Source organism: Cucurbita moschata, unplaced genomic scaffold (genome assembly GCF_002738365.1).
Source record: "Cucurbita moschata cultivar Rifu unplaced genomic scaffold, Cmos_1.0 Cmo_Scf00001, whole genome shotgun sequence".
NCBI classification, from domain to species: Eukaryota; Viridiplantae; Streptophyta; class Magnoliopsida; order Cucurbitales; family Cucurbitaceae; genus Cucurbita; species Cucurbita moschata.
The window spans coordinates 7302977-7317726 of record NW_019268517.1 but is presented as its reverse complement, the minus strand read 5'-3'; the positions used below and the strand labels follow the sequence as shown (position 1 = coordinate 7317726).

General features: G+C 35.8%; 3 protein-coding genes across 6 annotated transcripts in view; all 3 read left to right on the top strand.

Moving 5' to 3' along the window:
• LOC111452397 (transmembrane protein 64-like) overlaps nt 1–2015 on the top strand; it is a 4335-nt gene extending 2320 nt beyond the window's left edge. Inside the window, exons 2-4 of the mRNA XM_023093101.1 lie at nt 322–558; nt 652–869; nt 1513–2015. Of these exons, the coding sequence (XP_022948869.1) occupies nt 322–558; nt 652–869; nt 1513–1693 (636 nt within the window). The 3' untranslated portion in view covers nt 1694–2015. The remainder of the gene's footprint in view (nt 1–321; nt 559–651; nt 870–1512) is intronic.
• Nucleotides 2016–3681: 1666 nt separating this feature from the next.
• On the top strand, nt 3682–7444 carry LOC111450346 (probable LRR receptor-like serine/threonine-protein kinase At1g12460). The gene is made up of 3 exons (XM_023090423.1): nt 3682–4050; nt 4320–5640; nt 5746–7444. Exons 2-3 carry the CDS (start codon nt 4475–4477, stop codon nt 7229–7231), a joined length of 2652 nt encoding a protein of 883 aa, XP_022946191.1. The 5' UTR covers nt 3682–4050; nt 4320–4474; the 3' UTR covers nt 7232–7444.
• A 2860-nt stretch (nt 7445–10304) lies between these two features.
• Nucleotides 10305–14750, top strand: part of LOC111454449 (protein TPX2-like) — a 5903-nt gene continuing 1457 nt past the window's right edge. Inside the window, exons 1-15 of one of the 4 annotated variants that reach the window (XM_023095946.1) lie at nt 10305–10668; nt 11029–11172; nt 11276–11365; nt 11584–11728; nt 12024–12129; nt 12820–12870; nt 13224–13321; nt 13416–13491; nt 13577–13639; nt 13756–13871; nt 13971–14049; nt 14125–14190; nt 14281–14340; nt 14437–14514; nt 14631–14675. In XM_023095946.1, the coding sequence (XP_022951714.1) occupies nt 10500–10668; nt 11029–11172; nt 11276–11365; nt 11584–11728; nt 12024–12129; nt 12820–12870; nt 13224–13321; nt 13416–13491; nt 13577–13639; nt 13756–13871; nt 13971–14049; nt 14125–14190; nt 14281–14340; nt 14437–14514; nt 14631–14675 (1386 nt within the window). In that variant the 5' untranslated portion in view covers nt 10305–10499. Of the gene's footprint in view, nt 10669–11028; nt 11173–11263; nt 11366–11583; nt 11729–12023; nt 12130–12819; nt 12871–13223; nt 13322–13415; nt 13492–13576; nt 13640–13755; nt 13872–13970; nt 14050–14124; nt 14191–14249; nt 14341–14436; nt 14515–14630; nt 14676–14750 lie in introns of those variants that run through there. The other 3 variants (XM_023095936.1, XM_023095953.1, XR_002712428.1) reach the window with 3 other exon arrangements.

Genomic DNA, 14750 nt, shown 5'->3' with positions numbered 1-14750 from the left:
GGGGGGGGGGGGGGGGGGTGGATTGTGAGATCTCACATCGGTGGTAGAGGGGAACAAAACATTCTTTATAAGAGTGTGGAAACCTCTTCCTAACGTACGCGTTTTAAAACCTTGAGGGGAAGCTTGGAAGGGAAAGCCCAAAGAGGACAACCAAATGTAGTAGTGATAGGCATATTAGTTAAGGTGCACACAAGACGGTCCAAGCATTCGCTATTGTATATATACACGTAAAGACACGTGCATTCGTTTTAGCTTATACAAAAATTCAACTGACGTGTACAACGTTTCATTTTAGCCTGACGGGTATTTCGTTTGCTACAGGAAATAATACCGGTTATAAACTGGGAAGCTGAAACGTTTAGTCCTCCGGTGCTGGCAGTTTTCGTTTTCGCCTCGGTAGCACTGTTCCCTTCATTACTTTTACCATCTTCACCATCTATGTGGCTGGCAGGGATGACTTTTGGTTATGGCTTTGGGTTCCTGCTAATTATATCAGCAATAACTATTGGTGTATCACTTCCATATTTCATTGGCTCCTTATTCTATCATAAAATTCAAGTTAGTACTTGTTCTAACTTTCTATCCTATTTGTTAAATGTTCATCATAGTTTCTATCCCTTGATACTTCAACTTTGTTTCCCCTTTTCACAGGGATGGTTAGAAAAATATCCTAAGAGAGCTTCTGTTTTAAGATTAGCAGGCGAAGGAGACTGCGTTCATCAGTTTCGGGCAGTAGCGCTTATTCGGATTTCTCCGTTTCCTTATATTTTATATAATTATTGTGCTGTAGCAACCAACGTCAGATTCGGTCCTTACATCTTGGGGTCGCTGGTCGGAATGGTGCCAGAAATATTTGTTACAATATACACGTACGTATACCGAACTCTACCCTACCTCGAACATTACTCATACTTTCACATGGTGATTTCCATGCTTCTTGAATGCTTGATTGTAAATTTACATTTAGAATGTCTCTGGCTTTTAAACATGTGGGAATCACTGCTGCAAGAAATCACATCAATAAGACCTTTTCATTAGTTAGCTTAGGAACCTTTTCACCTGTTACGGCCCAAATCCACCGCTAGCCGATATTGTCCTTTTTGGGCTTTCCCTTTTGGGCTTCCCCTCGAGGTTTTTAAAATGCTTCGGTTAGGGAGAGGTTTTCATACCCTTATAAAGAAAATTTCATTTCTCTCTCCAACTGATGTGGGATCTCGCACTCCACCCCCCTTCGAGGCCTAGCGTCCTTGCTGGCACACCGTCTGGTGTCTGGCTCTAATACCATTTGTAATGGCTCAAGCCCACCGCTAGCAGATATTGTCCTCTTTGGGCTTTCCCTTTCGGGCTTTTTCTCAAAGTTTTTAAAACGTGTTTGCTAGGGAGAAGTTTCCACATCTTTATAAAGAATGTTTCGTTCTCCTCTCTAACCAACGTGGGATCTCGCATGCCATTTCATATTTGAGACAGTTATTTATACTTCAAAAACTTATTTAGCTGAGCTTTCTACTGCAGTGGCATTTTAATCAAGACATTGGCAGATGCTTCACAATCTCAGCAGTTCCTGTCGGCCCCTCAGATTGTGTTTACCGTTGTTGGGTTCTGCGTTACTGCAGCTACAACAGTTTACTTCACTGTATATGCAAAAAGGAAACTGAAGGAATTGCAGACAGAAGATGAGCAATTATTGCAGTAGTGAAGTAGCTTATTCAAGTGCATAGAGCCACTGGGCAATGGTGACATCGATGGAACAGCTTCATATCCATGTCCGGTTTCACAGAAACAAAGAACAGTGCAAATATCCGACACTAAACATCATAAATCAACGACAAAACTCACACCAAAAGCATCAAACGGAATGAAACAAGTATGTTGTGTTTTATCACTTTGTCTGCTTTCAAATCTCAATTGTAATGAAGTATTGGATTGGATTTCGGCAAATGCTGGGGGGCTGTATATGAAATCTTAGTGTTGTTTGCTGATGATGGTATATAATATGTTCATTCTTCTGCTGCTGAGTTCCTCAATGTTGTACAATTCTTCAATACTGCTGCTGAGTTCCTCAATGTTGTACAATTCTTCAATACTGAATCGTAGACCGTTCGTTTTAAGATAAGTTTCTTTTAGCATCAACTTGAGCATAGTTCAATGTAGCTCTTTATCTTCAAGGTGAGAGAACTCATATGGAGACGGTAGCCATTGATGAACAGTGTCCCAATGGCTATCAACTATCAGATGATATGATATACGTCTCTGAATTCTAACTTAAAACAAGTTGGAATTAGAAGACAATTTTAATTGTAACATAAAGAACGATTCTATATAATACAATTGCTATTTGATGAGGTGCAACAATGATCGTATTGGTTTTGTATATGCTATGAAGTGCGACCTATTAACCTCTTCACGAGAGTACAACAATTGTAACAATCTTAATGCATGGAAGATTAGCATAGATTATGTGTATGGGTATGGGTGACACGAACCGATAGATTACAATTGGAAGTATAAAATTATCGGGAATAAGTTCTAAAGCTATAAATTAATATTTTGTGTCATATTTGCAATTTCATTTTTTTAATCGTTCCATGTTTGTCGTTAATGTGGATCAGATTGCTATCGAGCACCTGCCATTTTCTATTGTACATTATTTTATTTCCTCTATTGTTCTCGATATAATTATTAAAATTAGAAATAGATTGTTCTTTGTATGTTTTATTCTCAATTTTATGGTTAGATATTTTAAAAGCTTAGGAGGCATATTAACCATAAATTGAAAATTTTAAAATATATCTAATTAAGTTAATAATAACAAGAATGGGCCAAAGCCCAAAGTCAAAGGAATAATAACAAAAATGGGCCAAAGCCCAAAGGTCAAAGGCCCATGGGCTTGTCCAATGTAGTGAACCAGTCAAAGCACACATTAATGAATCTTTAGAAAAACAAAAAAGAAAAACAAATGAACGGAACAAAGTCGTAAGCAATTGTCTGTCCTGTCCCTTTATTTATTTATTTATTTGACTTGTATTTCACAAAAATAAATAAATACCTATTAAAATAAAAAAAAAGAGTTACCTGATCAACGCACCTCTGAACGACACGCGCCGAATGGGACACCCCTCTGATACTGGGACACTATCCCTCCTCGCATATCATTTAAATTAACCTAAATCTATTTAAGTTTTTTTAGTTTTATTATATTAAAAAAATTATTGGATATTTTTTTTTCAAAGGAGAGACATTAAATAAAATTTTAATCATTTCATAATTTATTATAATTACAAAATAATTTATTTCATAAAACGGCCCATCAATGTGACAAAAGAACTACCTATTATAAATTTATTATTATTATTATTATTATTATAGTTTCTTTCGGGTAGGTTGACATATTTCGACCATTTTTTAGATTTTTTATTTTAATAATAGAATTTAAAGTTTTTTTTTTCAATTTAAAACCATTTATAAGTAATATGGTTACAAACGCATCATAATTTTAAAAAGACTTAACTTAGAATTGTAATGACAAAATTAAAAAATTTAGGTAAAAAAAAAAAGAAAAAAGAGTGTGAAAGGTCTAAGGGGTTGGACTCGGTCCACTGAAGTTGATTAAGTGTACACAATAAAGAAGGCAACCAAATTTGGGTTGGTCTCCCAAAAACTGATTCTAATTTGTAAGCAAAATGGCATATAATTCCCTTTTCCCTTTTCCCCTTTTCCTCTCTCTCTCTAGCGATCGAGAGAGTACAGACAAATCATTTGCTTCCATTGATTTTTCCTTCATTTTCCTTCTCAGCCGCGTTAATGGCGACCCTGGTTTTGGTGGTTTGGTTGGTGAGAAGGAATAAATGTTGCCTTCTAAAGCCAAGGCCCTACATTCACACTCTGGGTTTCATTTCTTAATTCCCCATTTCAATCTAATCTCAACTAAATCAAACAACAAGAGAGAGAGAGAGACAGCCAGAGAGTTTTCGCCATTGCTCTCTCCTGCACGTGCTTCAGCCACTCCGATTGGATGCTCAACCAACCCTTCTTCAATTCTCTTCTTTACAGGTTCTTCCATTCACTTCATTCATTGATTTTTTAGTCTCTTTCTTTGATTCCAAGGCTGTGAAATCAAGTTTTCTTTCATTTTACTGTTCCCTTTTATTCTTCTTGTTCTCTCTGTTTCTGGATCTTCATTTCAACAATTTTCTGATGGAATCTGGCAGTGTAGTAGGATCAGAATCTGATTAAAGTAGATTGGAACTCTGGGTTCTTCTTGCATTTCTTGTTCTTGATCTGTTTATGCGGTTTCTGAGTGTTTTTGTTAATCTCTTCAGGGTTTTGTGCAATTTCTGTACGGGTTTTAGGAGAAATGTTGGGGATGTTTTTTATTATCTTCAAAACCCAGATCGTAAATCGATCTAAATCGGATTCCTAAAATGCCATATGGATAGATAGATTGGCCCAGAAATTGTTCTAAATCTCCTTGAGCATGAGAAGGGTTCCTCGGCTTTGTTTTTCTTCTCATGCTCTTCTGTTCTTGATTACATTTCTCGTCGGAATTTGTTCCGCCATCACTGAGAAGGACATTTTGCTTCAATTCAAAGATGCTGTTACAGAGGATCCGTTTGATTTCTTGAAAACTTGGGTCGCCGGCGAGGATCATTGCCTAAACTTCAGCGGCGTGTTGTGTAATCCCGATGGTTTTGTGGAGAAGATTGTGCTATGGAACTCCAGCTTGGCTGGAACTTTATCGCCTGCCTTGTCCGGATTGAAGTTCTTGAGGACTTTGACATTGTATGGAAATAGATTCACTGGCAATATTCCAATTGAATATGGCAACATTGTTACTCTGTGGAAGCTGAACTTGAGCTCGAATGCTTTGTCGGGTTCGGTCCCGGAGTTCATTGGCAATTTGCCAAACATTCGGTTTCTAGATTTGTCTAGAAATGGCTTTACAGGGAAGATTCCTTCAGCTGTGTTCAAGAATTGTCTCAAAACTAGATTTGTTTCGTTTTCTCATAACAGATTTTCAGGTATGATTCCTTCAACAATTATGAACTGTTTGAACCTTGAAGGCTTTGATTTCTCAAACAATGATCTTAGTGGGAGTATTCCTTTGCGACTTTGTAACATTCAAAGATTAGAATATGTTTCTGTGAGAAGCAATTCACTTACTGGGAGTGTTCAAGGGCAGTTCTCTGCTTGCCAGAGCTTGAAACTTCTGGATCTTAGTAGCAATTCGTTCACTGGGTCGCCACCGATCGAGGTTCTCGGATTCAAAAACATCACTTATTTTAATGTCTCATATAACATGTTTAGTGGGGGAATTGCAGAGGTTGTAGGTTGTAGTGATAATCTGGAAGTTCTTGATGTTTCATGGAATGAATTAGATGGGGAGATCCCATTGAGCATTACAAAGTGTAGGAGCCTTAAAATCTTGGATTTGGAATCTAACAAGCTGGTTGGGAGGATCCCTGCTGAACTTGCAGCTTTGAACAAGCTTTTGGTTGTTCGGTTGGGTTATAACTCGATCACCGGGACAGTTCCAGCCATTTTCGGGAACATCGAGCTGCTTCAGGTTTTGAATTTGCACGGTCTTAAACTTGTTGGTGAGATACCTGCTGATATAACCAGTTGCAGGTTTCTTCTTGAGCTGTAAGTTCAATAAAAAAAAAAAACCTTAAACGACATTATTTTCAATTCATCCCATGTGTAAATTCGACTCGACTTGTACCTTGAATGTCGTTTCTTTTGCTGCAGGGATATTTCTGGTAATGAATTGGAAGGGGGAATTCCTCAATCTGTTTATAACATGACATACCTTGAAATTCTTGATCTTCGTGATAACCATCTGAACGGACTCATTCCGTCGACGCTCGGGAGCCTCTCGAAACTACAGTTTCTGGATCTATCTCGAAATCTACTGTCTGGTTCGATACCTCCTACTCTTGAAAATCTCACATTGCTGCACCATTTCAATGTCTCGTCCAATAACCTTTCAGGCATTATACCTCCCGCCAAGACGATCCAAGATTTCGGGCCATCTGCATTCTTAAACAATCCTTTTCTTTGTGGTGCTCCCTTGGATCCTTGCTCTGCTAATAACGCCACTGGCACGACTTCCATATCGAAGAAGCCTAAAGTTCTTAGTCTATCTGCAATCATTGCAATTGTAGCAGCAGTTGTGATCCTGGTCGGGGTTTGCGTGATCTCGATTTTGAACCTAATGGCTCGGACAAGGAAGGCAAGGAGCACGGAAATCATTGAGAGCACGCCACTCGGTTCAACCGATTCAGGTATCATAATTGGGAAGCTGGTTCTTTTTAGCAAATCTTTGCCATCAAAGTACGAAGACTGGGAGGCTGGCACCAAAGCGCTGCTCGACAAGGAATGTCTTATAGGGGGTGGCTCTATCGGCACTGTCTACAAGACAAGTTTCGACGTCGGAATCTCCATCGCTGTAAAGAAGCTGGAGACTCTTGGGAGGATCAGAACCCAAGACGAGTTCGAGACAGAAATTGGACGTTTGGGAAACATTAAACACCCGAACTTAGTCGCCTTTCAGGGATACTATTGGTCTTCGTCAATGCAGTTGATTCTATCGGAATTCGTTGTAAATGGCAATCTTTACGACAATTTACACGGTCTGAGTTATCCAGGCACCAGCACAGGCATTGGCAATACAGAGTTACATTGGTCTAGGAGATATCAAATTGCACTTGGAACAGCTAGAGCTCTTGCTTATCTTCACCATGATTGTAAGCCTCCAATTCTTCACCTCAACATAAAATCAACAAACATTCTGTTAGACGAAAACTACGAAGCCAAGTTATCCGATTACGGGTTGGAGAAGTTGCTTCCTGTTATGGACAATTACATCTTAACCAAATACCATACCGCTGTAGGCTACGTTGCACCGGAGTTGGCACAAAGTTTGAGAGTTAGCGAAAAATGCGATGTCTATAGTTTCGGAGTGATTCTACTGGAGTTGGTAACAGGGAGGAAGCCAGTTGAGAGTCCTAGAGCAAACCAGGTAGTGATTTTGTGTGAATATGTAAGGGAGTTGTTGGAAAGTGGTTCGGCTTCTGACTGTTTCGATCGGAACTTACGCGGGATTGCTGAAAGCGAGCTCATTGAAGTGATGAAGTTGGGATTGATCTGTACATCTGAGATCCCTTCAAAGAGACCGAGCATGGCCGAGGTTGTTCAAGTTCTTGAGTCGATAAGAAACGGATTAGGATCATAGGAATAGATCTAAGAAATGATGGTAGCAGTCAGGATTTTAGCAGAGAGAGGACAGCTGAAGTTTTTCCAATTTTCTTGTGGATTCTTTTGTATTCTTTCTTCATTCGATGTTACGATTAACATCATCATCGATCGGGTCGTTCGTTCGTGATTTGTTTGTAATTTTTCGAACAATAAGATTCTTTATTTATTGTATTTAGATGGATCATCTTTCGTAACTCTTTGCAACTCCTCCCATTTACATTTTTGTATATTCATAGTCTAGATATTTTTATTATGTCCGATAAAAAAAATAATACAAATATTAACGATTTAAACTTAAAATACTATTTACAAAGTTATAGTTTTTTTTTAAAAAATATCCCATCAACTTTCAAGGTGTCCACTTAAACAGCATGGATGGAGTCTCGTGGGGACCACTCCAAACAAAGCAGAAATTTCTCGTTTAAATGGGGAGTAAAAGAAGGATTGGAGAGACCCACTCCAAACAAGACAGAGATTTCCCGTTTAAATGAGGAATGAAATAACGAGTGAAGAGAGATTTCTCCCTTAGATAAAAAAAGGTTAGGGACGGGAATTATATTCCTTATTCTTGTCCTTACCTAGTTCTCTGACTTACTTCGTCCTCACCCCGTTTCAAAGTGGAACTTTTAAGTTCCATTTTCGATTGATTAAATATATACCTTTTATGTTTCAATAAAAAATAATGAAATTAAAAAAAAAAAAAAAAAAAGAAAGGAAATAAAAGAGAGAGGAAGTAGGTCAAAGGCCAAGTGAAAAGCATGAGTTATTTATGTGATTTGGGCCCTATCAATCAACCTATCATCATTTATAACACATCAAAATATGAATCTTTTTTCAAACAAATCTCAACCACACGATCAAAATTGGTAAAAATTCAACGTTGTGGATTGTCTATAGACTTAAGCTATATGAATTGGTTGACTTTGATTGGACCAGACCTATCGTGTTTATCACAAAAATAGCATGTTAATTCAAGAGGAGAAGAAAATTTTAAATTCAATTTTTAGAAATTTGGAAGATGGATTAGAAACTTTCCTCTGCTCAAACGTTCAGTAAATTCACTAAATTTTAACGTTCATAAGAAATGAAAGATTAAATTGAAAAACGTTCGAGCATATAAAAGCTAAATTTAAACTTTTTATAAAACGGGTTTAGTAAACTTTTTCCGTGTCATGAACATGATGGTGTAAACATGATTACTACGTTTTTTATTTGAAATATTTTTAATTTGAATCTATATTTTTGTTTGCAAATTATTAAACTAATAATTTAGTTATTAAACTTTAACGTGTAACCGCGGATAAATCCAATCCAAAGCTACGATTCGATTTAGGTTGAGTTATTAATTTATTTGAATTGGATTAAATTTAAATAAATTTATTTTAGTTAGATTAAATTTAAAGGAATTCATAAATTTTCATAAATTTAGATTGGATTCACTCGAACCAACCTCAATTTTGACTTATTATACCATTATCAAATTTTTAATTAATATTTTATAATTAAAAAAATTATCTTTTAAATAGTTAAAAATTATTTTTTAGAGACATTGGATAATAAATAATAGTAAAAAATTATAAAATTAAATAAGAATATATAGGCAAATCATAAATATATTTATTAAAATTAACAATAAATTTGAACCAATTAAGAAAATTATCATAATATATCATAAACACATTTTAAAAAAATAATTTCACAAATATAGAAGGACAAGCTGTAAGTTTGAAAGAAAATAAAGAGACTTTGTTGGCAAAAATTTGAATTATTTTCAAATAAATACAAAAACCATATCATATAAAAAAAACAAAACAAGGTGTTGTAATAATAATAATAATAATAAATACAATAAAGAGTTTTAATTTCTTTATATTAAAATTTCAAAAATTATTATTCAAAAATAACGTGTCACATGCATAAAAGAGACTGACAAAAAAAAAAAAAAAAAAAAGCCATTGCATTACCGAAACTACCCTTTGGCATCGAATTCCATTTGAATTTCCTTGCGGGCCCCACTATAAACCTCCTCCCTTATTAAAACGGCTAAAACCGTTGGTGGTATTCTTGTAAATTATTCTAATTCTCAGGGGTAAACTAATAGAGCAGCCGAAATTTTCAGTCTTCGACACAGAAGAATATCGCCGCCCGAAAACAGAAGAAAAGCTCGAACCCCCACGTTTCTGTTCCCTCATTTTCAAGCGAAACGTATTCGAAATTACCATTTGGCCCTTCCCGACATTTGAATTTCCAACCTGTCTCCACGCCATTTCTCACATTGTTCAGGGGTGTAATCGGAATAATAATTTTGTGTGTTTTTATTTTTAATTTTTTTAGGTTTATGAATTATTTTTTAATTCTTTTTTTTTTTTGGATCCAACTCCCACGAACATAGTTTAATTTTATTTTTTGAGGTAAATAATATGAGTATTATTTCTAAATATTTAAAAAATTAATCGTTATAAAGAAAATCCTACCTGGCGACCTAACTCGGCTATAAAAGTAAAACCCGAGATAGGTTTGCTGTCTGGTTACTTGTAGTTTATGATCGTTGTTGCAACGTCATGGAGGAGTGCCCTACTTATATTATTAATACTCATTTTTTTCAAAATAATTTTTAGGTCACACAAGATTGTATTACGAGAGTGACGTGTAGGGTTGAGAGAATCAATTATGGGACGACCCCATTAATTTTTTGTTTTTAAATGCTTCCGCTTTAATTTATTTTATGACGGAAAAATAAACGTGGAGTTACGAAGATTTGAATCTCCACTCTCACATCGTGAGGATGGGTCTACTCTTATTTATCGTTTTAGCTTCTGTAAATCAAATTAGATATCAATAATTAACGGATTATGCTTTATAAATAGGCGACTTAATTTAACTTATTTTCTATTTTAATTTAAAATATTAGAAAAAGTTGAATTTTAAACCTAAAATGACATCCTTCCGTTATTTTTCAAAAAAAGGGATTTAAAAGTTATTTTTTTAATTTTTTTTTTTTGGGTTAATAAATATTTGATTTGATTCGAGTTCACACATTTTGCTACAGTGAACAAGGCAACGGACAAAACCACGCTCCCCGTCTTCTTCAGTCTGCTGCAAATCGCTTCTTCGATTTCTGGACTTAGGGCTTTTTCGGCGAGTTTTCCGACAATAACCATTGCTGCTCCTTCTTTTTCGACCAAGAGGGCGATCGCCATTCCATTCTCAGTGTTGGTGAAACTGAGCTCTGAAGAAGGAAGGAAATGGATGAGGAAATGGAGGTTGAGCCGGTTGTTTTTGATGCTTATGAAGTCGATATTGAGTATGAGTTTGATGCGGCTAGGTATTTTGATTTCACTCGCGAGGAGAGTTTTGTTGAGGCTTGTGAAGCTGAGCTTTGGTTCCAGTCTGCTGAAAGCTACCCTCCTTCTCGTGAGTAATATCGAGGTTTTGTGTGTTTTTTTTTTGTTTTGTCATTGGTTTTGGGGACTTTGATGATCGTTTTTAGAGGGATTTTACGCATCAATACGCTATTGAAATTTCTGTTTTGCTTGGTTGTACTAATCTTAAAGATGATCCGCTTTCGTTGTTTATGCTGTGGGTTTATTTCTTTGATTTTTCGTCGAGTGAGGAGTGTGTGAAGGGGGCTGGGATTTGGGATTTTCTTGAAATGTATGGCACGGGGAGTGTGCCAAGGGAACTGGTACTTTTGATTTTCTTGCAATAATGTGTGGCGCTTTCGTTGTGCTCATTTTGTTCCTTTGAATTTTCATTTTCTTTTCTTTCTGTCAGCGTTTGTAGCCAAACTGTTCTTGAGGGAAGAGTATCTTTTCGCCATTGAAAATGCGTCGAAAAAATCTGAAGGCCGGGACAGCACAATTGATTCGCATAATGATGTCAACCAGGAAATTGGTTCTGTACGTGAAAATGACGGAGGTACATTTCTGGTTGAAGAATCTTCTGACTTCTATCCATCTCTGCTTTGATACACTGTTCTGGTCGGGGGCTGATATTGACAAATTACAAGATTATCTTGTAGATTGCCAAGATGCAACTAGAGGATTCTTCACCAACACACGGGATCGAAACTTACAAAAAACTCACAATCAACAACTTCAATTTACATCAGGTGGTCAGTCCGTCTCTGAAGAAGTAACTGGTGATGTTAAAAGATGGAGAGTTTATCCTTCTTTGACATTGAGTTACTAAAGGATTTGATTAACTGCATTTTGCTTCTGTCAAAATTTATCACTTCTCAAATAGTAATGAATGGGATGAAATGGGTATTTGAATTCACAACCTTTTTTCTTTTTTAATCTGTTATTTCTCTTTAATTCTGTTTTCCAGGATCTAAATCATACAATCGTCCATCCCTGAACATACCCAAAGTGAAAGCCCCATCTTGTGTCAAGCCATCTAGACCCAGGGGCACCACTCTGATGAAACCAACAGTGAGCCACTTAGCGAGACAAACTCAACATACTGATATCAAGTGAGTGCTAGTGATGCTGCTTCATTTCGTTTTCTTGTTTGTATATAAGCCAAAATTGCTTTTTATTTGATATTGTCGTTTGTAAAATTTCACAAACCTTTTTGTTGCACAAACTATCATGAAAAATACATTAACTTCTTTGGGATTCTTCTAGCGTGCATAATTATCACAACGCCCTCTTAGTTTAGCCAGTGAGGATAATTTTCGTAAAAGGCCTATTTGCTTATATGGAGGCCAGTAATGATTCTGTTCAATCAATTCTTCAAATAATGAATTAATATCCTGTATATTTTAGGTTGCAGAGAGTACTTGTTAAAAACAATGAGACAAGTGTCTGTAGTTCTGGGACCGAAAGTCAAGCTATCAAGAAGCAAAAGCTGGATGAAGGTCACTCACGCAAGGTACATAAGTTGTACAATATATCCCTGTCTCTATGATCTGTGATTATGTCAGTTTGTCCAGATAACTTCCTCTAAAGCTTATTAATAATTTCTAAATCGCCATAAATTATAGGTCTTTTTTATGGTGCAGTTTCTGAATCATCATTCTTATTATTTTTCTGATATTCAAGTCCATTGGAAAGTGTTACATTTCTACCCTTTTTCATTCTTTCTTTCTTTTTGTTTTTTGGTTATCATCAATGTTTTTACTCGATATTGTCGAATCACTGTTTTATAAGGCATGTTTGGCTCTAGGCGTTGTGCACCTTTGGGTGTTGTCGGGAGTCAATTGAGATAATTTCACTCAAATGAGCAAATCGTGTGTCTTAGTGATATCACTATGGGGTTTTCCCCGTTTTTTGTGCATAAGTGCTTTTCTTCAATGTCTTTCTTTCCTACTCTTCCTTTTTTCACTTTAATTTATAATTTGTTGATGAACAATAATATATCTATTATTTCTCTCTTCTTTTTTATAGGGATTTTATCCGATAATTTGTCCATGTTCTCTTTGCATGTATTTTTTATCTCACCCTGAAAGGGCTAGTTGTGCCTTAGTGTGCAGTTGAGTACTTAGCTGATTATGGAGTCTTTTGAACTACTCTGCTATGCACTTAACTTAGTATGAGTTCTAATTTTAACCTTGCATTACAGGTGAATGAAATAAAGCAGCAGACTAGTTTGGTCCATAAGCTTCCTAAAAAGGTGTGTGTTTGTTCTTTTTATTTTTGTTGTTCATTACGTGGGTTAACCATACTAGTGTAGCATAGATTTCAAATTTGCAAGAAATTCCAGTGCGTATCTCCAAATTTTGGTGTCTATCTTGTACTGTAAGTTCGGTAGGTTGGCCATACTAATGCATATGTTCTTCAGTCTTATATGGACATATATGCTGGTATTTTCCAATCTTAGAAGTTTGCTCTTTGTTTTTTTCTTTCCCCGCACTATAATAAAGTCATTTTGAGGTATTTTAACTGAGTCTGGATTCTAATCATTATGTGGACAAGAAATCTTAGTGAATTATATGCAAGAATATAAATATATTGATGTATTGGCAGGATGGAGTTGCTGATAAATCTACTACGAATGCCAAGCTGAAGATTACAATTCCTAGGCAGCCTGACCTTGAAACAGCACATAGGGCACATAGAATAAGGTTTGAAATTTATACTACTTTAATTTACTGTAGTAAGAAAAATCTTGGTCCCATCCTTCATAGGGGTTACAGTTACTTTTTGCTTTGATGTCAGATTAAAAAGTAAGATGGAAGAAGATAACGAGGTCACAACTACTCGAAGGTTTAGAGCCCATCCGCTAAACAGAAAAGTTGGTACTTCTATTCAATAACAATTGGTCGTGGATTGTCGTGTCCTTTTTGCTGATTGGCGATGCATTCTTTTTCATATCGCAGATATTAGAGGCTCCATCACTTCCGCTTCCAAAGAAAAGCACTCCCAAATTGCCTGAGTTTCAAGTGAGAGACATTTCCCTATCTTGTCCAACGAGGATTCATTATAACCAGTGTTTTTAAAGGAAAGCTTTATACTATTCCTCATGTTGTCTTTTGTGTTTGTTTCCCTGCCTCTTAAGGAATTTCATTTGAGGACGTTGGAGAGGGCCATGCAAAATACTTCTGCTGTTTCATCCTCAGCCTTTCATCATGATTATTCTGACATTACAGTCACCAGAAATATGGAGTCTAGAAGGTATTAAAGTGGAAAAGAATCTTGTACTGCTCCCATTAAAGTGCAAATACCGACCTTCTTTTGTCAGAATACTAATAAGTGGCATTTATCTGTTTATAGATCAAATGCCATTGATGATAAAAAGAATGATGAGTATCATGTCATGCAAAATTTCAAGGCATGTCCTCTTAATAGGAAGGTAGATAATTACTTAATTGGTACTTTGTATAATAATGTTGTGCAATTAGACTTATTTATGGCATGTTTGGTGCAGATGTTTTCAAGTAAAGGTGAAATAGGTGTTTTTAGAAATAGCAAGCAAGAAACCACAATACCAATGGTAAATCCTTCCCCCCCATATTTCATTAATGTACATTCTTTCCTTTCTTATTCCTTAAGGTGTCTAAGCTGACATACTTACTGCATTCAGGAATTTAAATTCCATAGTGAGAAGAGAATTCTACAACCACCAACAGAACTTTTCAACAAGGTAGCTTTGGGTTAAGTTCGTTTTTTTTTTCTTCTTTACTATTTCTATATCATTAGTTCTATAATTAATGTGATTCTTTTAATCTTCTTATATTAGCTTTCCCTAACATCTCAACTCTATTCAAAAAATGGACCCTTGGCTAAAGTTCCGTCCCATCTATCCATGCCTTTGAAGGTATTAATTCATTTTCATAACTTCAAAATTATCAGCATATTTACTTGCAATTACTGAGAAAGATCAAAATTTTCTAAACATTTAAATTTTTTTATTCTCGATCTTTTTGGAATAAGAGCTCGAAGGAAAATAACTCGGTGTTATTTCAACCAGAATATAAGGTAAATGCTGTACTTTTTTTTTTTTTTTTTTTTTTTTTTTTTTTTTTTTTTTTTTTTTTTTTTTTTTTTTTTTTT